Source organism: Folsomia candida, unplaced genomic scaffold (assembly GCF_002217175.1).
Source record: "Folsomia candida strain VU population unplaced genomic scaffold, ASM221717v1 Fcan01_Sc033, whole genome shotgun sequence".
Classification (NCBI taxonomy): domain Eukaryota; kingdom Metazoa; phylum Arthropoda; class Collembola; order Entomobryomorpha; family Isotomidae; genus Folsomia; species Folsomia candida.
The window spans coordinates 1,205,836-1,228,574 of NW_019091225.1; the positions used below are offsets into that span (position 1 = coordinate 1,205,836).

General features: G+C 39.7%; 4 protein-coding genes across 10 annotated transcripts; 1 reads left to right on the forward strand and 3 right to left on the reverse strand.

The window, feature by feature from the left end:
* Positions 1-1,261: 1,261 nt before the first annotated feature.
* On the reverse strand, positions 1,262-4,632 carry LOC110860630 (fatty acid amide hydrolase 1). The gene is made up of 16 exons (XM_022109702.2): positions 4,365-4,632; positions 4,082-4,282; positions 3,950-4,006; positions 3,766-3,877; positions 3,566-3,680; positions 3,365-3,501; positions 3,224-3,293; positions 3,122-3,162; positions 2,917-3,044; positions 2,667-2,837; positions 2,527-2,573; positions 2,396-2,408; positions 2,183-2,315; positions 1,871-2,076; positions 1,723-1,812; positions 1,262-1,626 (listed from the first exon to the last, which is right to left on the reverse strand). Exons 1-16 carry the CDS (start codon positions 4,470-4,472, stop codon positions 1,504-1,506), a joined length of 1,752 nt encoding a protein of 583 aa, XP_021965394.1. The 5' UTR covers positions 4,473-4,632; the 3' UTR covers positions 1,262-1,503.
* A 356-nt stretch (positions 4,633-4,988) lies between these two features.
* Positions 4,989-16,693, reverse strand: LOC110860631. Of its 7 annotated transcripts, none has more exons than XM_035860525.1 (14): positions 16,498-16,693; positions 12,624-13,432; positions 11,697-11,911; positions 11,513-11,619; positions 11,396-11,441; positions 11,230-11,316; positions 11,107-11,148; positions 10,921-11,034; positions 10,780-10,856; positions 10,148-10,688; positions 9,963-10,062; positions 8,476-9,883; positions 5,814-8,391; positions 4,989-5,745 (listed from the first exon to the last, which is right to left on the reverse strand). In XM_035860525.1, the coding sequence occupies exons 2-13, from the start codon at positions 13,258-13,260 to the stop codon at positions 5,832-5,834; spliced, it is 5,934 nt and encodes a 1,977-aa protein (XP_035716418.1). In that variant the 5' UTR covers positions 13,261-13,432; positions 16,498-16,693; the 3' UTR covers positions 4,989-5,745; positions 5,814-5,831. The 7 variants fall into 7 exon arrangements, with proteins under 7 accessions (XP_035716418.1, XP_021965395.1, XP_021965397.1 ...); XM_022109703.2 differs by having other exon boundaries at positions 10,921-11,037; XM_022109705.2 differs by lacking the exon at positions 16,498-16,693 and adding an exon at positions 15,723-15,957 and having other exon boundaries at positions 10,921-11,037.
* Positions 16,694-17,953: 1,260 nt separating this feature from the next.
* Positions 17,954-19,118, forward strand: LOC118439308. The gene is made up of 2 exons (XM_035860526.1): positions 17,954-18,924; positions 19,014-19,118. The coding sequence occupies exons 1-2, from the start codon at positions 18,532-18,534 to the stop codon at positions 19,068-19,070; spliced, it is 450 nt and encodes a 149-aa protein (XP_035716419.1). The 5' UTR covers positions 17,954-18,531; the 3' UTR covers positions 19,071-19,118.
* LOC110860690 (FMRFamide receptor-like) lies at positions 18,945-22,150 on the reverse strand. The gene is made up of 6 exons (XM_022109782.2): positions 20,511-22,150; positions 20,256-20,405; positions 20,104-20,176; positions 19,893-20,028; positions 19,475-19,829; positions 18,945-19,313 (listed from the first exon to the last, which is right to left on the reverse strand). Exons 1-6 carry the CDS (start codon positions 21,202-21,204, stop codon positions 19,198-19,200), a joined length of 1,524 nt encoding a protein of 507 aa, XP_021965474.2. The 5' UTR covers positions 21,205-22,150; the 3' UTR covers positions 18,945-19,197.
* Positions 22,151-22,739: the final 589 nt, after the last annotated feature.

Consider the following 22,739-nt stretch of genomic DNA (forward strand, 5'->3'; position numbering starts at 1 on the left):
AGTACAGAAATCTCGCATTACAAGTTGTGCTAGGTTTCTCAGAGAGAAAAGAAAACTTCTAAACAAAAGTTTTTTCAACTCCGAGTGCCTCAAAATGAGTCCACTACATTTCTCTCGAAATAATGCGGAAGAAGAAAATCATTTTGTGTATGTATCTGATGTCATGTCAAAGTCGGCCAAAAACTGAGATAAAGTATAAAAACTGTATGAATGAGGCTCAACAAGGTACAATACTTCCTGTTCTTTGAATGACCAAGATTATGCATACGGATAGAAAAATGTATAAGATAAGAAATATTTCTCTCTGACGTTACTTTCTCCTCCCAAAATTTTTTGAGTGATGGCCTTCTCTCCAATAATGGAAAGGTTATATAAACAGTAAAACGACACGAGACGCTAAACTATTGTATGAATTTAAATATTCCACGTTATATAATGTCACGTATTAAATTCCCTCAATATTAATAAATTTTGGTGGTTATTCAACATTTTATGTAACCGATTATTCAATCAGAACTAAACTATTATAGATTTTCGAGAATCATGTATTTCAATCTGCTCTCTTGGGATGATAACTTGCTAACAATTTATTTAACTACCTAAATCAAGTCTTGCACGAATGGACTAATGAGTTGTGCCGAGTTTACGACCGTCTTCTGTAGCGATAAGTAGTTTGTGTTGATAGGGCTGAAAATGAGACAAGTTGTCAGACAGGCTGGGTACGAGGTGCCCACGCCTTCTTGTCGTGTCCCTTTTGTTGCATTCTTCCCTTAACCTTATTCCTTCCTTGTCAAAGACACAAAGTTTTCTCTCCTTTATAAAAAATGGACTTTCTCGCATGGACAAAAAGTTTTTCTTCATCTCGTCGTTCGTGAAACGCAATGTCGTTTCGAATATTGCTTGGTAGGTGGGTGAGCCAGCCAACAAGCTTCATTTCATCATCATCATTATTGTCTTATATTGAGGTCAGTCGTCATGAAATCAGGAATCGAATCGAACTTGGAGACAGGGCTTAAGTTTTGGCTTCCTTTTGATCTTGCATCTGCTCCAGTTGGATTCATCTTTACATGATCATGATGGGAAATGGGAATAATAATGTGATCCTGCTTTTGCAAGGATGACGGAGAAGATCATGTAATACCCGACGGAATGAGAAATTGAAGAGAAAGAGCTACTTCTTTCACTCAGTTCACTTCTTCTAAATGCGTGCACCACTGAACGACGTACATTCGTGGTGAAAGCAGAACTACAAAGCTATGGGTTGTTGGTTAGTGAGTCTTTCATGGTTCGTTTATTCCTATCGATTATTTTTTGGCAACTGTTACATAACGGGGTTCTTTTTTGTTTCATAAAATTTGCAAGTGTTTTACAAGTGTGGAATGTCTCAACAAGTTATAATCTCATCTGTGCATGTAGAATTGGAGGCACTTTTTTGTTCACTTTCACTGATTGAGCTAATTTTTGATTTGTGCATATTTTTATTGCTAACAATTTTGGTACGATTTATTTTTTCTTGTACGGCGAAACTGCTTCAAGTTCAGCCAATCCTCGCAAAACGAGCTCTTCTTGAAAAGGAAGGCCAACAATTTGGACAGAAATAGGCATCCCAGTGGCTTGCTTGGCGCCCTGTGTGGTCCCAAGGAAAGCCAGAATAACAAAATGATTACTGTTCTAATTCTAGCGTTATAAAGACCAAGCGAGAGAGAGAGAGAGAAAACCCACCTGTTTTCCTGTCCTCAAAACCATGTCATTTTGACAATCATATTTATCAACTTTTTCCCCTGACTCGGTTCCCCACTTTATCACTCCGGCCTTAAAAGCAAAACTATTAAATTGAGCACCAAAAAACATTTGTCCTTGAACAAACTACCGGAAAGTCGAAAAGATTCCAGATCATTGTGTAAAAGACGCTCGGTTGTAAGCGTCCGGGCATGTGGTGAGGAACGGCAGGGAATGGATAAGTCGGACAAAGGACTAAATCGAGGTTTGCGGCTTTCCAAGATGTCAACAAGTCCTCCGTCATCTTTTTACGGTCTCCCAATCTCTCCCATAATTTGCTGGTGCTATTTGCTCCCCCTGAAATACGCAGTGCATGTCAAACTATACTATTACATATATATTTCATAATGATAATTAATTAATTTGTCAAGGAGTATTACAAGTAGCACTCTGGTTTACTTACGTCCAATGATGGTAACTGCACGCGAAGAATGAACCAAGGGCATCCATTTACATCCCATAATGAGAACAATAACTTTCCTCATCCACATTGGAGATTTGCATATCATAAAGTTGACAACGACGGAAAGTGGGATCTAAAATTTTTTTTATTTTAAAAATTAAATTATTAGGTTGAATATATGAATATCTTCCTTCATATTAATGATGCAATTACCGGTTCATGTCTCCTGTCAAATGCAGAATCAGAGGAGTTGGTTGTTATTCACAAAATAATCAAAACGCAGGAGATTAGTTTCAGTTTAACGTATACTCGGTAGTTGTCGATTTATATGTATAGATACCCACCAATTTTTCAGTAGATATTCGCCAGCATCTCCGAAACAGAAATCAAACTGTGAATTGAAATGGGAAATCATTCAAGCTTTAAATCTATTTCTGCTGGTATCGTTGCTACATTTGTTAATGAATTGGAATATCATCCTTACGACGAGGTTCATCATTTCAAAACTGTCTGGCATTTCGAAAGGGACCAAAGTATGTCCCTGCGACTCCAACGCAGACTTTGCTTTAAGAACAATCTCCTCCGTGTCCCCGACGAGAGGAAAGTATGGCAGTGATGTGAAATATCCAATTTTCAACTTTTTCTTGGAGAACATCTATGCATTTTGCAAGGTCATATTTTATAAATAAAACAAAGTATAGCAAACAACCGTTTCTTAAGTACTGAGAACCAACCTGCTCATTCCAAGGAATTGGGACGGCCAAAGGATCGTATTTGGTCTGCAAATTATTTTCCGTCATGTATTTCGTTGTTTTTGCGATCATGTTTATATTATCAGCTAAAAGTCCAGGGACTCCCATGACTAAAAGCAATAATACAAGTCGGTAAAATTTAATAAAATTGCACATATATGTATCAGATTAAATGTTTGAAACCTACTTCCCACTACGTTTGGCAAACTTCCTCTAAATCCGGTGCCACTGGAAAATTATAAAATAGTGAAACTTTTGTCGCACGAATTTGATAAATTATTTTACGCACCAAAATCGACCCTTTGTGACCTTAAACCCAGCAATTCCAGTGAAGTGTGCAGGAATTCTAACGCTTCCACCTGATCAGGGTAAAATTCCTTTCACACTTCTTTACTTTTCGATTTGAATATTTAATATTTCCATTAATCACCAATATCGCTCCCAATTCCAAGCCGTGATCCCCCAGCAGCGATAAGGCTAGACTCGCCACCACTAGATCCTCCTGGTGAAAGCGAGGAGTTAAGAAAGTTCTTGGTCAGTCCAAACACAGGATTCGCACATCCAAAGCTGCTCAATGAACATGCCAATAAGATTTCAGCTTTGTTAACTAATAGCAATGGTCTTAACCAACCTTAACAATGTTTGTGGCACGTTAGTTTTTGCGAATGGAATGGCCCCCAAAGCCATTAACGATTTCACGATTGCTGAAGAATCTTCGGCTGGCTGGTAGAGAAACTTTCCAAGTCCTCAATTACCAAATTTATAAATATTCCATAGTTAGGCCAACTCAATTTTTAACATGCGAATAGGTCAACCTGGTCTTTGCATTACCAATTGTGGAATCCATCCCAATTACGTTGCAGTTATCTTTTACCGAGATGGGAAATCCGTGCAGAGGACCACGGAGAGAACCCTTCATGGCGTCCAACTCTTTTGCCCATTCCTGAAGAACACAAGATTAAAAGTAATTAAGTATTACTTAATTACAATCACATTTAACTCGTATAACACTTACTTCCGCTTGTGGAATGAACTCGGTCACCATGTTAAATTCTCTGGTCACTTTGATTGACTATAATTACAAAATATTTAAGCTAACCTCAGTAAATCAAATAAAATATTACACATTCCTTAATAATTAATCCACCTTTGCAATGAACGCTTCTTGAACCTCCACCGCTGTCAACTTTCTCGACTGTAACTGATCGATAAGCTCATCATCACTTAAGCTCAAAATCTTTTCATGCTTCTCATTCAATTGGTAACGGCTCTGACTTTCCAATTTTTTAAATTGTGCTTCTCTGTCCTCTTGCTTTTTCCGAATGATTTTCTTTGTCTCCAGAATTCCCTAAAAAATAATAATTTAAAAATTACTTAAGATGGAACACATCAACAAACTCTGAATATTTTACAAATTATAAAATCCTTACCATCACATATGTCATCGCACTGAAAGATAACCAGCAAACTATTCCTGCTCCGATTAAAGAAATCCATGGCCCTGCTATGAAATCTTGAAAACAGTTCGAAATTCCCATGATCAACTTTAATTAACTTGATCAAATTCTAAATTATTGTTAACTATTTAGTATTAAATTAGCTTGTAAAAAAACAGGTTTTGTTCGATACAAAATACAAAAATATTATGAGCAAGCAAGTCAGAGTCCCGCTTGCTCAGCTTTCCATTTATAATTTTTTCACACTGTGACCATATCACTATGAGATTTGTATAAATAAATGGCATGAATTTAATGTGGGTCGGACTTTGGACTAATTGATAAGTATTTCACTGATTTTCCATTGTGTAATTTGTAATCATGCACGTAAATTAATTACCATTGCACGCATTGTTTGTGATGATAAACTTGAGTATAATATGGCGTTATCGATGATGATGGTGATGCTGAATTTAGCATTTGTGGTGAGTTTTAGTGGTATCATGGGTCAAATGTTCTGAAAATCCAGTTTCGCCATATGGACCTTGATTTTTGCATCACTCATGAAATTACGAGTTGATTTATGCAACGAGGTCTAAAAAATGTGATCCACTTTACTTTTAAATATCGATAAAAGTGTAACATTTTATTTTGTCCTTGTCTTAAATTAAGAAATTACAAGGAGTTTATTTATATATTTATCCGTATAATTATTTAGTCGTATTGCGATAGTGGTATTTAGATTTCAAGTCACAGTCAAAGAAATAAGCGATGCTGATATATAAGTTCTAAAACAGAAGAAAGAGAAATATGTATCTTCTTTGTAGGATGTGTAAAGCATGTATACAATTCTGGAAAAATGACTAAATAGAGTTATGTTTTACTTATTAGGTAACAAGATGATGAGTTGAATATTGCGAATATTACATAAATTACTTATCTCTATTACGAAAGTTGAAACTTCTACAAAATAAAATGCATTCTTCGTTTTCTCCTTTGTATTCAATTTACAGCGTTTTTTTGAAATTCTACATTATAAGTATGGCACCACCCAGTGTACGTACAACCCCTCAGTTTTCTATGCTTAAATACTAATAAATAGGTCACAATTAGTTACGTTTTTAAGTATTACATTGAGATTCGTGTGAATAATATGAAATGCTTGACTAATATTATATCCAGTCACACACAAAGTGCTAATTAAATATTGCAAAGTTGGTTTCTTCATTTCGTCCCAGTTTCGGTAGGTCGGTCGGCTTGATGTAGTGTCCATGATTTTACGTATTGCTCCTTAATAGCTGCGAAAACGTCCAGCGGAAAAGTCAGTTGCGTGCAAAAAAAGTTTTGAATTTGGATTGATGATTTGGATCAACACCTATTAAATTGAACAGAAATTATTAGTTAAGCGTTCTACACATTTTCAATTTTTGCCAATTTGTTTACCATGAATAAAGTGTCGAGCTACGTAAAAAATTCATCATCTCCAAATGGATCTTTGTTTTGTTTAAAAATATTAAACGAGTCTGATTTTTTCATTTGTACTATTCCTTCACTATTCTGACTGTGGCTGTGACTGTCATCGTTTGATTTTTCCTCTTCAGATTTAATCGATTCGAGCCTTCGCCCTGAATAGGTGAATACTTTGGACTCGGTTTCTGGAGGAAATGTGTCCACTTTACCAGCGTCATCAATTCCGTTCTCATTGCTGGTAATTATCTTCAGATCCAATTCCTCAATAGATTTAACAACGGTATCAACAGATTCTGATTGTTTGGCTTCATCGTCATCGATAATTAATAGATTTGGTGGTTCGCTCGCACCGTTTGCTTGACTCCCAAAGTCGTCTTCAAATGGAGAATTAGATTTCTTATTGTCCAAGTCGTCTGGTTTCGAAATGGAGTCATTTTGTACAACTGGACTTTCATCAATCACTAAATCAGTTACGACAGCATTAGCATGATTATTATCCTGAGGTAAAGGTGGTGAAGATATACTGGCATTTCGGCTTTTTGGATTATTATCCGATGGGAGACTATACGCACCAAAGTCGTCCTCAAAATTGAGAGAGGATAGTTTAGGCGAATCTTGCAACTTTGAATTGAGTGCGAGTTCGCTTTGATACCGCCGCGATGATGATGAGTACTCTTTTTCTTGTCGACGAGAACCGTAATGTTCAGGACTTTCTCCTCGGCGTCGTTCGTCTCCTCCTCCTCCTCTGCTGGTACTATCCTTTCCAGAATTAGGCCTTCGTTGGGACGATACTTTGCTCGATTTCCCTGGAGTATCAGGTTCCTTTTCTGCCTCGTCTGACCGTGAAGATGGTGAATTTGTATAGTAGTGACCACGCGGGACTTCCCGAGCGTCTCTGTCACGATAGTGAGTGCTTCTCTTTGCTCTGACACGCCGATGTCCCCCGTGATGACTGTGGGACGAGGGATGATCGTCTTCTCCCGAATACTCTGAGAATTCTCTGCTATCTCCATAGTCCTCGTCGTCCTTATATCTCCTTCTATCCGACCGACGATAGTAATGGTCTGGATGTCTCGGACTATACCGTTGTTTGCCACCAGTACTACTCCCAGAATTTGGACGTGGACGATGATGTCGTTCATAGTATTCTCGCTCACGAGCATAATTTTCCCTGTCTCTTTTTCTTGTGTAAAGTTCTTCCTCCATGGATTCGTCGTCACTTTCATGATTTGAGTATCTGTCGGGTGAACCGGCCCCGCCACCTCCTCCTCCTCTCCGGTCGCCTCCTCGCCCAGATCGAGAGTAATAATATTTGGCTGACGGGTAGCGTCGATGTCTTCTTGTGGATGAGTAGTTTGAGTGATGTGATGCATAAGAGCGGTCATCGTCTTCGTCTTCGCCTTCTTCACGATCGTAATCCTTACTTCTTCGTCGATAAGTACCACCACCACCACCAGACCCAGACATGACCCGACTCTTTACTCGACGCACCGAATTATCCTCATCGCCAGAATCCCCGTTTCTATACTTGCGAGGAATTGAGGTATAACTACTTCTGGAGTCTGGTCTATAGTCTCGGTCTCTATCACGGTCACGATCTCCTCCTCTCTCCCGATTATACCGTCCACTACCATCACGTCCTTCACGATCAAATTCCCAACTACGATCGAGGTCTTGTCTATGTCTTCTCGGTCTGTCGCCGCCGCCGCCGCCTGGACCACCTTTTCCGGAATCGGAATAGTCAGAAACTTTCCCACCAGTTGCGGGTGGATTGTTACCCCCACCACCACCACCACCAGAACTACGCTCACTTTGTCGAGACGATCCAGAACTTTGTCGTTGAAATTGACCTGGAGTTGCTGGTGAGCGGATTCCTTCCGGAGTCGATGTACTCTTAAATCTTCCATCACCACCATCATCTTCAGAATACTTGCGTTGGTTGACTCGCTCCTTTGCAGCAGATTGTACTAATTCGGGTGGTTTTTCAAAGGGTTTGAAATCAAAGTGGTCATGAGGCTGGCGTGGGCTGCGTTGATCATTATTGTGCTGATGCTGAGGTGGCAAATTGGTGATAACATTCGACTTTTGTACTACTCCTCCAGCCCCATCATCAGAATCCCACGGGCTTTCATTGCCCTCTTCCGCCTTGACTAGTGCAGTCATGGCGAATTGATCATCAAAGTTTGACTCAAACGTTGCCCATTCATTTTTGACGAATCCAGCCGCAATGATATCATCGTCATCATCATCCAACGTAAACTTCCCGTTGTCTTGATCGTCTGAAAAGTTCACGTCGGTCACATCGTCCATTGTATTTGCCATGTTTGCAGTCGCAAAACTTGCACTCTTCAGATGAGTCGGTTCCGTAAGGTCGTCCGCCTGCAACGTTCGCTCACTACTGGACTCTCTGTCTGAGGCGAATTGTTTTTCCAGCGTTGTTGTGGATTGTTCATCGTCATCCGAGTTTATACTTCTATCCATGCTCCCCACATTGTTCACAATACTGAAACCGCTCGCATCTTCCAAGGCAAGTTCGCGAAATACTGCATATCTGAAATGCGTTCAATTAAAAATTTTTATTTTTAAACAAATATTTAGTTTTACGAGTATTTTAGTATGGATATTAACTTAATACCTATCAAATCCGGAGGGGGGTCCTTTTTGTACACTGACTCGCGGTGGAGCAGATGCTGTCGAGAAGTCATCGTCGAAACCACCAAAGTCACTTTTGTTGTCAGCAAATTGATGACTTGATGAATTTGGTTCAGATATTTCACCATATCGTCCACCAGTCTTTTTACTCAGGTTCATTTCGGTCAATTTGTGGGCAAGTTGTTGAATCGTGTAGGATGAGAGCTGGTCAACGGGAAGCTCCAACTGGACAGCGAGATCTCTCAAACTTAGCGACGCAACTTGAGTCAGAGCTTGTTCCATTGACAAGGCCACCTTCCCTTCAGCCGGTGTGGATATCGGTGGGGGGACGGCGCGACGCTGCGTGTGAGGAGAACTTGTTGTGAAGGGACGATTCGACTCTGGAACAGCGTAACGTCCACCTCCACCGCTATTATGCAAGGCACTACTTAAATTAGACTGCTGCTCGGATGACACTGCTCCTCCATGATGCACTTTTCGGAGTGGAAGTGGTAAAGGAAGATCGTTTGATTCCGATGTCGCACTCCGACTGCTGAACGTGGCCGCGAGTGGCTTCTTGCTATCGTGTTGTTTGAGACCCAGTGGGGTTGACATTGTCGAGGAGAGAGATTGCTTTTTAGGAGGCAGTGGAGGTGGTGGTGAAACCAGTTGGAGGGGATGATTAGAAACTGTGGTGGACGAAGAGGATTGCAGTGGGCGTGGTGGTGGTTCGGGGGGAAGCCCAATCACGCTCACATTTCCAGGGAGTTTCTTTCCTTTGTCTGATGATCCAGAAGTCGGACGAGGCAGTGCAGATGACAAACTTGATGAACCAGATTTTAGAGTTCCTCCACTAACACCAATACCACCACCAGTCTGTTGCCCGTGTGGAGGACGTGGTGGGGGTGACAGGTTTGGAATATCATCCTTGAATGACGAATCCATAGTGAATGTCTTTCCAATTCGTAGCGTGGTTGCTCTGTTGGTCGGAAATGCGGCCTTATTTGGACTAGAAGAAGAAGAGCTCAAGGTTGACTCTGCAATTGATATTTGTTTTAAAATCTGGGGAGATTTTTTCTTCCCCAGTCGTGGAGAACTTGTTGCAGGTGGCAATATATGTGGAACTTGATGAGTATTGTTATTCCCTCCTGATTGAGATGATAATGGATTTGGAGACCCAGTAACTCGAGGTGGTGGGGGCGGACTATAATTTGGGGGTGACTCTGCTCTTGCATTAAATGTACTGACTGGTGTTTTTAATTCAAGCTCAGAAGATGCTGCATTGTTTTGATTGTTTGTTGATGGGCTAAAGTTTGAAGAGAAAGAATTTGGTAGATGTTGCCCTCCTCCATCCATGCTGTATTGTTGCATTTTTGTAACTGACATTTCTGTGAATCCAGATGCTGCTGGGCCTAATAATAAATAGTGTGAATAAAGTCATGCATTTCACACTGTCACTATAATCATGCCTCATTTCAGTAGTTGACTCACCACGTCTGACTTCTAATGGATCCAAGGCTTTAAAAACGTCTCGATGCGGTTTATTGGACATTCCAATAACCGAGTCAGCCGCCGTCTCAGGTACAAAATTCTACAATTACATAATAACGCTTACTTTATTAATAATCAAAAAAAGAATAACCACATAAGAATAAAATAAATTGTGGCATGCTCACATCCTCAAAGGACGCCGTCCATCCCACTTTCTCTTTTCCGCCTACTTTTTCTTGTTGATGGTTATCACTGAATTTGGGTCGTGGAGCAGGGCTTCCCCCATTAATGTTTCCACCCCGTTGTAGTCTCACATCGGAAGAGTCGGAGCTATTTCTAAATGACGTATTAATTGCTTCTGGTGCAGGGAAACTGAATGACATTGGACCGGATGGACTATCAAAGGGATCGGAATTGAAAAAGTCCGTATCGCCAGGATACTTGGGAAATGGATCAACTTGGGCGAATGGATCAGACGTGAAAGAGCACGTCAAGGCAGATCCACCAACTTTTGAGCTTGTTGTACCCAATTGGAAATTTGTTGCTGAAGGATAGGGACCAGATGTCTCGGTGAAAGGGTCAAATGACGAGAATGAGTCACCAAATGGGTCACTGACACCACCACCAAACACGGAGGGAACTGGAGTAGTATTATTGGCATTAGATGACGATACAGAGGATCGTTTTGGCATAGGATTCATAGGATCACTAGATATAGAAGCAGTGCTGAAATTGAGATAAAAAATACAAATTTTAAGCAAAAAGTAGACATGCAACACTTTAAATTTTGATTTTGCATAAACGCCGCCCAACGAACCTGCCTCGAAATGGCAGAGATTCCTGTAAATTGTGGTGAATGTTGTCTAGGCCTTCTTGCAAACTTGTCAGCTCCACCTGATCAAATGCAATGAAGTTGTTAAACAAAGTTTATTTTTTGTGTGCCAAGTTTTTGAGCCACCTCGAGATTCAGTAAATCCACTTCCGGTGCGACACGATTAGGTACAGGACGTGAAATTCCGGCTGCACCAGCCCCTTCAATATACGTCTCGGCAATTGCAAACTTGGGCTCAGTCTTCTAAAAAAACAATACGCAGATGTTATTTCAGGAGCATTCTTACAATTTCATATAATCAGCAGACAGTACCTTGGATGGTGGAGCTGTTTCTTGTGCCCGGGTGGCTAAAAACTTTACACATAAAAGACAACATCTTCAGCTTAACCACGAAATTCGAGTACACGAAATATTGTTGTATAAAACCATTTTTACCTTTTGTTGCATCTCCAATTGCTGTTTTGCCTTCTCAATTTCTTTCTTCTTGAAATCAAACACAACTTGAAACAAGTCTCTCATGGACTAGAAATAAAATATTGCACGTTAATATTCAATAATTGCAACAATGAATGAACGCATCGTCTAAATAAATGAAACTTACTATCACAACTTGAGAGGCAGACTTTTCCGTTTTTATTCCAAAGAATCTGGTGAATGAAAATAACAAAATTAAAACTGTATGATTTCAGTGCCAAATGACATGTCAAAAATGTCATACCTGTGCCCAGTGTCTGGAGAGCCGAAAATGTAGCCGAATGCTCGCGTGTCAGTGAGATCTTGGGCGATGAATGATATCTTGTGGACTTGGTGGTGGTACAAACAGTCCTGCAAAAATAATTAAACCACATTTAAGAATATTCTAAAACATTTTGCACATAAATAAGTACATAACTTTCACCAACCCCTGTCTTTTCATCCCGAATTCTTAACCCATCCAACGCCACGTGAACGGTAACTTTCTGCTTATGTTCTCCTGCAGCTTTCACAGCCATCTTTAAGTCGGACAGCGCTTCCTGACATATTCGGTCTCCTCGAGGCCCTGAAACCTCCAACACTCCAATCAGCTTTCCCTTGAAGGTCAACCCTTCTCCCAGGAATCGAGCGGGGTCATGTTTATCTGGGAAAAGTAAAACAAAACTGATTAAATTCTAATCCACTTTCTCTCCCGTTTTACAAAATCATTATATTTATTCAAAATACATTTAAGGGGACTAGTGCGACGTCTTAAAGTTTGCATAGGCATAGGCAGCATTTTATTCAAAATGCTGCCGTTGTTCTACGGAACGTTACAAAACTCGTTGTCAAGCCCAGTATAGCCTATGTCCACTGACGATGGCGAAGAAGGCTCACACATTACAAAAACTTCCGTGCGAGGCTCGTTAGTTAATGAGAGAAGGAAGAAAGATTGGGAAATGAACTGAAATATTCATCCTGTTTTTCTCCACCATATCCAAACCTAACCACAACTGCTCGTAAATTATTAAGTGTTGTTTGTGTACAGCTTCAAAATTCAGCAGAGAACAAAAGACAGATAAAGAAGAGAAAAGTCGGTCTCCACCAGAGCAGGAAGAAGAAGAAGAGAAACTTTGTAGCAGTGAAAGTAAGTAGGAAACCGTGTATTATTTTGTAGGGTGAGAGTCACCCAGTCACTCAGACGGGCAAGCGCAAAATCAATAGTATAAGAGACCACACAACTCGCATAACTCCGAATCCCGAGTTTAATTCACATCGTATAACACGACCCTATTGTATACCACGGAGAGTCAGGGTATAATAGCCGCGTAGGTACTTTAGCAGGGAGCCGAAGAACCGAGAAAAGGAAAACATACCCGAATTTTCTCCAGTTCCAGCAGCAGCAGCAGTCCCGGTTGCAGCAGCATCCTTGCTTTTCTTGGTGTTAAGAGTCCCACTTCCGAAACTCGGGGAAGATTCATTCAGGAAAGAGGAAGACGCGGCGGTACTATTATCACCACTTCCACCACAACTCACTTTCACGTGGTCACCACCACCAGTAATCGTCTGATCACTAAGATTACTGTTTAAAACATTGTTTGTGGGGATATGTGTTGTGGAGGAATCAGTAATTATTCCGTATTGAGGTTCTGTACTATCTTTACTACTACTTTCGTCGCCACCTTTTCCCGTCTTATTCTTCTTGCTTTTTCCTGGGCGGTCCAGGGACGCGAAACTGGGCAGAGATAATCTCGAGGATCGGGAATCTGTACTTCGTCTCATCCTCAGTGTCCGCATCCCTATTGTTTTGACCCAGGAGGATTTGTCCTTCTTTTCCTTGGCTTCCTTCCCAACATCCACGCTCCCTTCGGCCAATGGACCATTCGTCGTCGTCGTCGTTGTCCCGTCTTCCTCCGAAATGGTGGACGTTGGTCCCCCATTTCCTGTGGAATTATTATTCTTTGACGATTCCCCTGCCGGTGAGTAGGTTGAAGCTGTCTTTGACTTGAACATCGTAGTAGTAAATCAAGAAGGCACTTTTTTATTGGCACTGTTGCTAATATCCAATGGTCATCATTTATGTACTACGTTTAAGTTGAAGCTCTTGCTGGCTGAGAATTTTGTTGTAGATTATCAAGCATCACAACCGTACATGCGTTGCGGGAGTTCAGTCAGTGAAAAATATCTGCGAGAGAAAAAGTTAACAAAGAGTCAATTGGATTGTTTTTGCATGGCAGATTCTATTCTATTCTACATACTTTTCTGTCCTAGTTTATACAGTTGTTGCTATTGCTGCTGATGATGATGCAGTTCAATTACATATTAAATTGGACCAACCAAAATTTCATTGAATCGAATGCAACGGATAAAATTACTACTTCCTGTCTCAACGAAGTGTGGACAACGCTACACTAAACTAACTAACCGAGAGTTCCGAGAACCGTTACAATAAAATAATATAGAACACAATTCCGTACTGTTTTGTTCTTCGATCTACTCATACGCCCTGCTGGATAATTTTCCGCTTCATTGCGCGTTATGCAAAATTCCCAACTAATAAATATAGCCCAAATAATAACCGTAATACTAATAATAATAGACCACCGAACTATTCGTCAATCTAACTATACGATATACGACCAACCACAAACAAGTGGAATACACCCCAGACTGACTGACAAAAATGTTTGCACATAAAAATTTTCTAAATTATGTTTCACCAGGAAAAAATGCGCAATGTCGACATTACAAGAATATTATGTTCACAGCATTGCTCATACAACGAATGACGAAGCCCGTATAGCATCAAGAGGGAGAGAGAGACAACGCAAATTACAACTTTTGTCAATGATTCCATATAAAATATCTTTTCAATACCGAGGGCGAACGAGACGGAGATAACGTGACTACATAACTAATTCATGCTACGTGAATTTATTTCATATGTACACACATAATGATGTGCTGCCTGCCTTTTACTTATAGCAGTTAGTGGTAAAGTTGCTTATTACGCTCCATATTTCAATTCGATATGCATAATGACACACACAAGTAATGAGACGGACAAACGAACCATTCATTGAGCTGGGAAATATGTAGTAGAAGTAGTGCAATAACGCACCTAAAGAATTTGTAATGCATACTTAAGGAGGATTATTAGATTTATTGGCGTATTTCCGGATATAAACAAATAATTCGTACCTATGTACATATGCAAGTATCCTGTAAAAACGTCTGGACTGGACTTAATCATTGAAATGCGAGACCAACAATTCTCTCGACATTGAACATTTGCATATTTGTTTATAATACGCATTATGTAATGTTTGTAGCAGAACAGAAGACCATTGTGTATATATCTATGTATGAATGTGAAGAGATAACAATATTAAGCTCTCAAAAAATGTGTTGGTAAATAGTAAAGACTGTCCGACATTAAAAATAATTGAACTTCGCAAATAATCGATAATCCATGTTTAACTCGAAGAATTTCATAATTGACTAAAAATTCAGCGTCGTCGTCGTTGTCAAATTAATAACAACCATAAATTGACAGCCATGGGAAAATTTATCCCGACCCGTTTGCACGTTTCGTTCTTAAAATGCGTCTCTGTAAACGTAACATCTGCTCAATGTCTCATTTTACAAGATTCATGAATCTTTCGTAATGCGAGTCCTCCTATCCTGTTTACAAACCATTTAACTTTAACCATATTCTGCTTGTAGAAAATCCCTTAAAAAACCAAAACCACTACGACCTCGAACATATAGGATTTCCAACCTCTACGACATAACTACACTTACTTTACTATTTTTAACTTGATTCACATTTTCATGAAGAACACAAACCACTTGAGAAGCACTATATTATAAGCAATCTAATGTATGTAACAGGACTGCATTTAACGTAGCACAATAAACACAACAGCAAAATACTACTATTGACGTAAATTAAACAATCAATACTAGTTACCAAATACTGTCAACTTCAGCTACGAACCTTTTAATAATGCAATTGTAATCTCTCTCAGCTCAAGTTTTGATAATGAAAACCATTCTGCCAACACAATACGACTGAAGGGGAAATTAAACAAATATGCTAAGAAAACTAATTAAGAATACGTAATATACGTTGTTATTTACCAATTACTAATAGTCATTTACTATGCTCCATTTCATTAAGTAAATGCGATCATTTTATTTTTCCTGGTAAAGTATGGGTAGTAAAAAAAATGCATACCTATTTGGGTATTGTTGTCCTTATTATTAGTTCCAATATTGCGGAGGTGTCGATAAAAAATATAATAAAGTGACTAATGGTCACGTTTTCGTTTTAAAAATTCTCCGAATTGTCAACGCATTCCTATGTTTTTATGGATTTGTTTATTGCCAACTTGTTGAACTCACAATTCACTTGTGTATTTAAGTTATCCATTATTAATTAAGATAACCCATTTCCCTTGTTATTTACTTACTTAGCTACACTTTTGCTGGAACCAAGTGATGATGATGATAACATGGCTTCAAGTGGTCATTTTCTTTTGGTGCTTTGCTGATATGCGTCCCTTCCTCGCCTATCTCTCTGCCCAACGTATAAAAGATTCCACATTGTTGTAATAAATAATTAAATTCAGCAAGTTTTGCAGATTTTTCGAGACAGAATGATGGAGCCGACATTTGCATGAAGTATGACCAACGAAAGAGAGGGCGAGGATGAGTTTAATTATTATTATCTATCTCAGTCCTCATCCTCATCCACGAAAGCTAAACTAAAAGGCATAACACAAACGAGAATCATTCCATTGAACTAAAACATCATCACAAATAATTACAGATTCCAAGGTCGCCGGGCTCCATCCTACGCCAAATAAATGATCATCACACTCCTAAACTGAAAAGCTGAACTCTGAATAAACAGATCTGCTTGGTAGTCATCTCTTCACGACAAAAGTAAAGTGTAAAGTGTGTCCAATACACTTTAATCCGTGTTATATGAGCATTATCACAATTGTGTAATATTTAACGAGTTCTGCTAAGAACACATTATTTTAAACTAAACGATGAACTTAAATACTGGAGAAAAAATTACTTAGAAATTCGAGTCTCCACTGAATTTGCCATAATTCATAATGTAATCAAACAACGATTTCTTATGAGCGGATCACTACATCTAATATGTAATTTATAACTATAATTTCCTTATGAATTAATTAACTGACGTTAAATTGCAACAAAATTAAAAGTTCTTACCATAAATTGGAGTCTATTCTTATATTTTGATGTTTCACGATTTGTTCTTACTAAAATAGCTGTAACTGTTCTCTTAAATTATTTATTGTTGTGTAATCTGATCAAACTAAAATTGAAAACGACAATTTAGGATTTTTAGGATTTTGGTTTCAAGTTTCCACGCAATCTGATGCACGTGAAGGGACGGAATAAGACAAAAAATCTCGGCAGCAGCAGCAGTCTCATCTCTCCTCCTCCACAAATGCAGATTCAACAGATCCCACTTTTTTGTATGGATTCTTATGCAGGAGTGGATGGATAACCATTTTTACATGCATTTTACTCTAACAACTCATAAAATTGTCTAAGAACTGGACTTTCTATTTTATTTGACAGCCATAAAAATTATTCATTTTTTACATAACTCATAAATTAAGTATGGCATAAATGTCATACGTCAACAAATATTGACATGAACATGGCGTTTGTTTGCAAAGCTAAAACCTAATAAACGGGATTTCTTATCGTCTTATTTTCGCAAAAAAAACTATAAATTAGATGGATCTGTTGTCACGTAAAATACGACTTTCACATGAACTTGTTGATTCGATTTCGATGCGGCTGCACCTGACAGGTTGACACTTTTAATGTGACACAGTTGACACAATTGACTCACTTTGCCGACTTGATGACTTGATACAATTGACAATAAATAAAAACCAAGAATAATGCTGCTTGACGAAAATCAAAATAGTTCACCTGTGAAAGAACCCTCGTCATCCACTTTAGGAGAATATGGCGCAGAACAATTGCCCAACTTTGTCTGCTTTCCTCGAAAATTATTCTCCACGCTGGAAGCGTTTCGGAGCATTTCCAACACTCGAATTGACAAAGTTATGACGGAAAACAATAATGATTCGGTTGAAAGTGAAAGTCCCGTCCAGGAAGTTCGGGTATAAAAAACTTTTCCTAAAACAACATGCATTTGCATTCGACTAAAGTTACCATTTATGATAACATGACGTAAAGGAAGAAGAAGTTAGTAAAAATATTTGCAAATGGCGTGCCGCTGCGTCCAGATACCTCAGCATGAATGATACTCCTAACACGGCAAGAGATCCCGAATTTTCGTACGATTACGAAACCTACATGTTTCAAGTTCACAAGAATTTGACGAATATCGAGGAAGCAAAAAGTCCAATTGAGACTGCTGGAGAGGAAGAAGAAGCCTTTAATCTAAATGAACAAGAAGTCCAACAAATGGAAACAATGCAAAAATTTGGACACATTTCGACTAAAGATTATCAGGAATACATGGAACTACCAGATGACCTACGTTTTTTACAAATTCCCGAGGAAAAATGTTAGTCTAGTAATAATCTTAAAATGCACATTAGGAGAAAGTTGGCTAATTTTGGGCTTAAAATGATACAGCCAAGCCAATTATTGATTCTACATTTGGCGTAAAAGTCCTTGGCATATCGGACTCTGTCCTTATCAGAGTTTCTGTTTTACCAAGTTCAGGTGAAGATCCAATACGTTAACAACTTGTCTGACCCGCTTATCAAAAATCTTATAAATCATTGGACAGACATTCGAAACGCCTTCAAAGAGAATGGTACATACGGTTTCGCCCCCATTTACGAGGTCTGCATGAGATCCGGCCCAGCCATGCTCTTCATGACGGAGACGACCAACTGTATGAATCGCCTCCTCTCGTGCAGTTGGGCTGGATGCACGCCGTCCTTCACTGCCAAAGTGGTCGACCCTTATGGCAACTTATCCATGACCTTGACAAATTCAGGGGTCGGCTGTTCCTGCTGTTTGTCCAGTAATAAAGTATGCTCAATAATTAATCCCTACATGAAAAACACATTTAAGCAGCAATTTCACTAGGAATTCAGTGTCACCCTCCCTTCTGGAGAACTGTTGGGGACCATTTGTCAAAGCCGTGATAGCCGAAGGCACCTCCTCCTAACCGATTGCGATACCGTAATCCAAGCCAAAGGCCCGATACCCTCAATTTGTTCCCAAGTGGTGAACAGCTTACTCTCCATGGTGTGCAATTTTTGCTGCCTCAATTGCTTTCTGGGTGGCGATGAAGTTTTTAACTTCACAGAAGGCAAGAACAGTAATAAACTGGTGGCAAAAATTAGAAAAATCAGAACTGAAGTTGCCATTCATTCTTCTGACGTGCGGTGGCTGAGTAAGAACAAGGGCGACGGATTCGGGAAGGAAGATGATGATGACAACAACAATACTCGTAAGAAGAAAAAAAGCAAGAAGAAGAAGGACGACACGAATGACGACGACGACGACTATTGGCAACCTGAAGATAAGCAGAAGAACACTGTCGAATACGTCAAATCGCACCAAGTTCTCGTCGACTTTGGGCAGAGTCTGTCTCTCCGGAAGAAATCGCTCATACTTTCCGCCGCATTTTTAATTGTTTGTCGCAATAATTAATAATGAAACAAATTATTACAATATTTATTTATCTATCTCGCTAATACATGTAATTTGTGATTTTTTTACAGGATTTCCTTTACTGGCAGTCATCCTCGGATTCATACGCGTACAGCCATATGCAATAATTATTTAAAGAAATCATACACATTTTCATCAAACTTTCTCATACAATATGTAAATATGTAAGAAAGAAGTGATACACGTGTTACAACACCGTTACAAACTTTGTGATTGAATAATAAGGAATTATTTTTATAAATAAACCGTCCTTTGACAGTGACACTCTGATCTAACGGAAGAGTATTTGTTTGTATTTCTGGCCAAAGCGATACCAACCTCTCCTTCGGGCCGCATACCAGCTTCATTTCCTGTAAAAACAAACAAAAAGTCGCATTAATCTCGACTTTCACGATTTCATATAAATTAGCGTGCACACATAAATGTTTAAACCGTAAATTGCGAACGTGCCGCCCAACTCTGGCTGAGGCTTTAAATAAAACTTTAATAAATACGAAAAATGACCACGTACCAGAAATTAAATCCGGGATAATCCTCATCGACCCAAACTCTACTCTTTGTGGTCTCGCCTCCCGCCGACAAAGGACAACTTGTCGCATCATGGCGACAAACTCTTGGCGAAACTTTCTTCCAAAAGCGCAGTAAATGATAAAGTTTCCAGCAGAGTTGACCGTGAGGAGGAAATTGCCAAGTTGGTCCCAAAATGGGGGGTAGGCTTGGTTGAAATAGGTCAAAAGGTCAATCACGAGATAATCCAGGCTGCAAATTAGGAAGAGGGCGACGATCGAGACGAGCATCATGGCAAAAGAAATTTCCCTCTTTTGGAAAGAGGTCAACTTTCTCCTGGCTTTGTTGGATCGGCGGACCTATCAGAGTTAGTTGATAACTATACTTATCATCCACTGAAAAGTAAAAATCTGAATAATTACCTCTTTGAATATTTTGTAGTTAAAAAAACTCAGAGATGTAAACGGGATGAAAAAGATGACGAGAAAGTAGCCCCAAAAGATGTAGAGGGATTTGTACAAGGGTTTCCTTCTCAGGGCGGAGATCTCCATTGTGTATCTTAATTAATTACATGACATAATTAGTAAAAATACGTTAAAAATGTAGCTGTTCCGAATATTTAAATGTCCTCACGTGGTCACATTAGCATTCAAGGTCTCGTTAAACACGGTGGAAACCTCTGTGTAAAATTCCAACCATCGGGTGGCTATACAATTTTAACATACAATTAACTTTAATTAGTAATTACGTAATACATACATTAAAATTTAACTTGTGAAGCTCACCATTATACAAAATGGAAAACACCATGACCAACCCCCCCAAGAGATATGCTCTTCTCTTTGTACATAAAAAACGTGCCTTGACCGGCCAACAGACGGAAATATATCGATCAATTGACAACGCCACAGTAAAATAGGTGGATCCACATTGAGCTAAAAACAGCAAAACCACAAATCATAGTCAGTAAATGAGTGAGTGGTCATTTTAGACGCATTTTGTATCAAAATGCCCCACAAACTTTCTAAAATAAATCTTACAGGTGAACGTCAACGCCCTGATGCAAGGTCCACAGATTGGATAGATAACCTCCGTATAACTGTTCGTCATCCCGTAATATGCAAACAGGGAGAGGAGCCCGTACCTCAGCAGCTTCATCAGAAGGTACACCATGTCACAAAAGGTCAGCCCCAACGTTAAAATGGAGTACGTCGACTTCATCTTCGGCCTTCGAAGGACCATCGCACTCAACAAATTTCCTACTAACCCGAACAAGCACACGATCCAGAGGGCCAAACCGAGGGGGAGGAACTCGACCGAATTTTTCACCATGGCCTCGTCGAATGTATCATTTGTCAGGAGAAAACTCGTCTCTGGACCATTTTGTCCCGAACCAGCGCCCATCGTGGTCAGCAGTGTGGACGTCGTGTGACACTCAGAGGTAAGATTTTGCTGGAAAAGTCCTCGAATCTGCAAGCCGAGCCCATTTTCTAGCTGGGAATGACTTATTGTAGACGTATAATTTTCTTGCAAAGAAATTACTCCTTCCGTCGAGGAGTCAGTCGCAGAATTGGGAACCGTTGTCTCATTTTCTCCCGAGACGAGTGACACTAATAAGGAGGAGAAAGTCGTCGTCGATGTGTTGGTTGAGTTATTCTCAGGTACGAATAAATAGTTCGGGGAGGAAATTAGATGCAAAGATGTGGAGGCGACAACGACTGGTGTAGTCGACATATTATTATTATGATGATTATTAGTTATAAATTATACACTATTTTTCTTACTAAATTATAACAGTGGGTAAAGTAAATAGTCCGAAGACGACCTCAATTCCGCCGTCTGTACGGGACATGTGGACAATAATGATAATGTTACTCGCATAGTTTTATTCAGTAATGGTCCGGTCCACTCCAGCCAATACCGACTGACACCGACGCCAACGTATGCACGTAACACGGGATGTTTGCAGTGCAGCCGTATAATTTTACTTATTTGTGTCTCGTGTGCAGGATTTCGCACATTTGCCTGACAAATATGGATGGATAATGGATGGCAGAGGATGGATTGATGGGTTCGCTGTCGACACTAGGATCGGATTGATTTTTTCCCCTTAAAAGTATTTTCGTATCCCCGTGTCGAACGGGAGACTATTGGTTGACTGATCTTGCTGAATGGGGGACTAGTTATCCAAATTGAAATTGTAGTAATGCACACACACGTCACATTTATTTCCACATCACTCACGATTCGAGACGTCTCTCTCTCTCAAATCAGAGGGGAAAAGATCTCTATTTGAGTAAAGTGGTCGTTTGAGACTAGAAAGTCCAGAGAGTAAAGTGTAAGTATAACACTCATCTTTTACCCATTAACTATCCGTGTATCCACCAGTTCTTTATCCTTCTCGGCCACTTTCTCTCTTCTTCAAATGTAAAGAGACAGCCAACTAACCGAAGTACAAGTGGCACTGTAAATCGAAACAGATAACCCACCCCTGGGAACGTCTCAGGCTGAACTGTTCTCCTATTATTACCGTGGCGTCGGGTTATGTACTCGTTCTGCGGGTGGTGACGCTTAGTCTTCTTCTTTCCCAGCTCAGGCCAGGAGGCGAGGCATGTGTGAAGATTCGCTCATCCTAAAATAAAGTACATCCAGATGGGTCATTCCCTACTGGCTGCATACACTACGTACTAGAACATGCCTCTGCTGGGTTCTTTCTGGGGAAAGAGTTTCGCAAGCAGGCGAGTAAAAGCAGCCAAAAAGATAGAATACCTTCTGCTCAAGATCTTTCTTCTTTTTTGCCTGCTTCGTTTGGCTTGTCCGCTTGCCTGCTCACGAATAAATATGTAATCAACTTTTATGACATGAAAACTCCATATACAACAAAGTGTCCTTATTTCTTTATTAGTAAGTAAACATTCCGCATTGTTCCTCGCGTTTTTATGTGAGTACATGGATACACGTAAGAGTAAGTACAGGCGAAGAGAAGGTGATGTATGGTTCGTATGCAGATATTGTAATGACATCGCATTACACAACCAACCTCAACTGGAGAAGAGTGTGTGTCACTCCTCAGCTTAACTGCCTATAGGACGACATACATGTACTAAAAGTATTAAGTACTCACTCTCTGCGGAGAGAAATTATCCATAAGTAAGCAATTCTCGGTTGTCTCCTCGGTTGAAGGACAAAACGACAACGCGTGTAGCGTGGCATGGCGTGGCGTTACTGGTGGCGTGGTGGACACATCCCACAAAAATTGAGCGTAGTGC

What these genes read in the sequence shown, in the direction of transcription:
- LOC110860690 (XM_022109782.2), bottom strand. Translation starts at nt 21,204, where the DNA reads ATGTCGACTACACCAGTCGTTGTCGCCTCCACATCTTTGCATCTAATT. An exon ending in TTGAATGCTAATGTGACCAC is followed by an intron (nt 20,029 to 20,103) that starts GTGAGGACATTT and finishes TAATTAATTAAG; the next exon opens with ATACACAATGGAGATCTCCG. An exon ending in TATCCCGGATTTAATTTCTG is followed by an intron (nt 19,314 to 19,474) that starts GTACGTGGTCAT and finishes TTGTTTTTACAG; the next exon opens with GAAATGAAGCTGGTATGCGG.
- LOC118439308 (XM_035860526.1), top strand. Translation starts at nt 18,532, where the DNA reads ATGGTGTGCAATTTTTGCTGCCTCAATTGCTTTCTGGGTGGCGATGAA. An exon ending in TTTCCGCCGCATTTTTAATT is followed by an intron (nt 18,925 to 19,013) that starts GTTTGTCGCAAT and finishes ATTTTTTTACAG; the next exon opens with GATTTCCTTTACTGGCAGTC.
- LOC110860631 (XM_022109703.2), bottom strand. Translation starts at nt 13,260, where the DNA reads ATGTTCAAGTCAAAGACAGCTTCAACCTACTCACCGGCAGGGGAATCG. An exon ending in TCTCCAGACACTGGGCACAG is followed by an intron (nt 11,442 to 11,512) that starts GTATGACATTTT and finishes TTCATTCACCAG; the next exon opens with ATTCTTTGGAATAAAAACGG. An exon ending in TCTCTGCCATTTCGAGGCAG is followed by an intron (nt 10,689 to 10,779) that starts GTTCGTTGGGCG and finishes TCTCAATTTCAG; the next exon opens with CACTGCTTCTATATCTAGTG.
- LOC110860630 (XM_022109702.2), bottom strand. Translation starts at nt 4,472, where the DNA reads ATGGGAATTTCGAACTGTTTTCAAGATTTCATAGCAGGGCCATGGATT. An exon ending in GTCACAAAGGGTCGATTTTG is followed by an intron (nt 3,163 to 3,223) that starts GTGCGTAAAATA and finishes ATAATTTTCCAG; the next exon opens with TGGCACCGGATTTAGAGGAA. An exon ending in TTTTGAGGACAGGAAAACAG is followed by an intron (nt 1,627 to 1,722) that starts GTGGGTTTTCTC and finishes GGGACCACACAG; the next exon opens with GGCGCCAAGCAAGCCACTGG.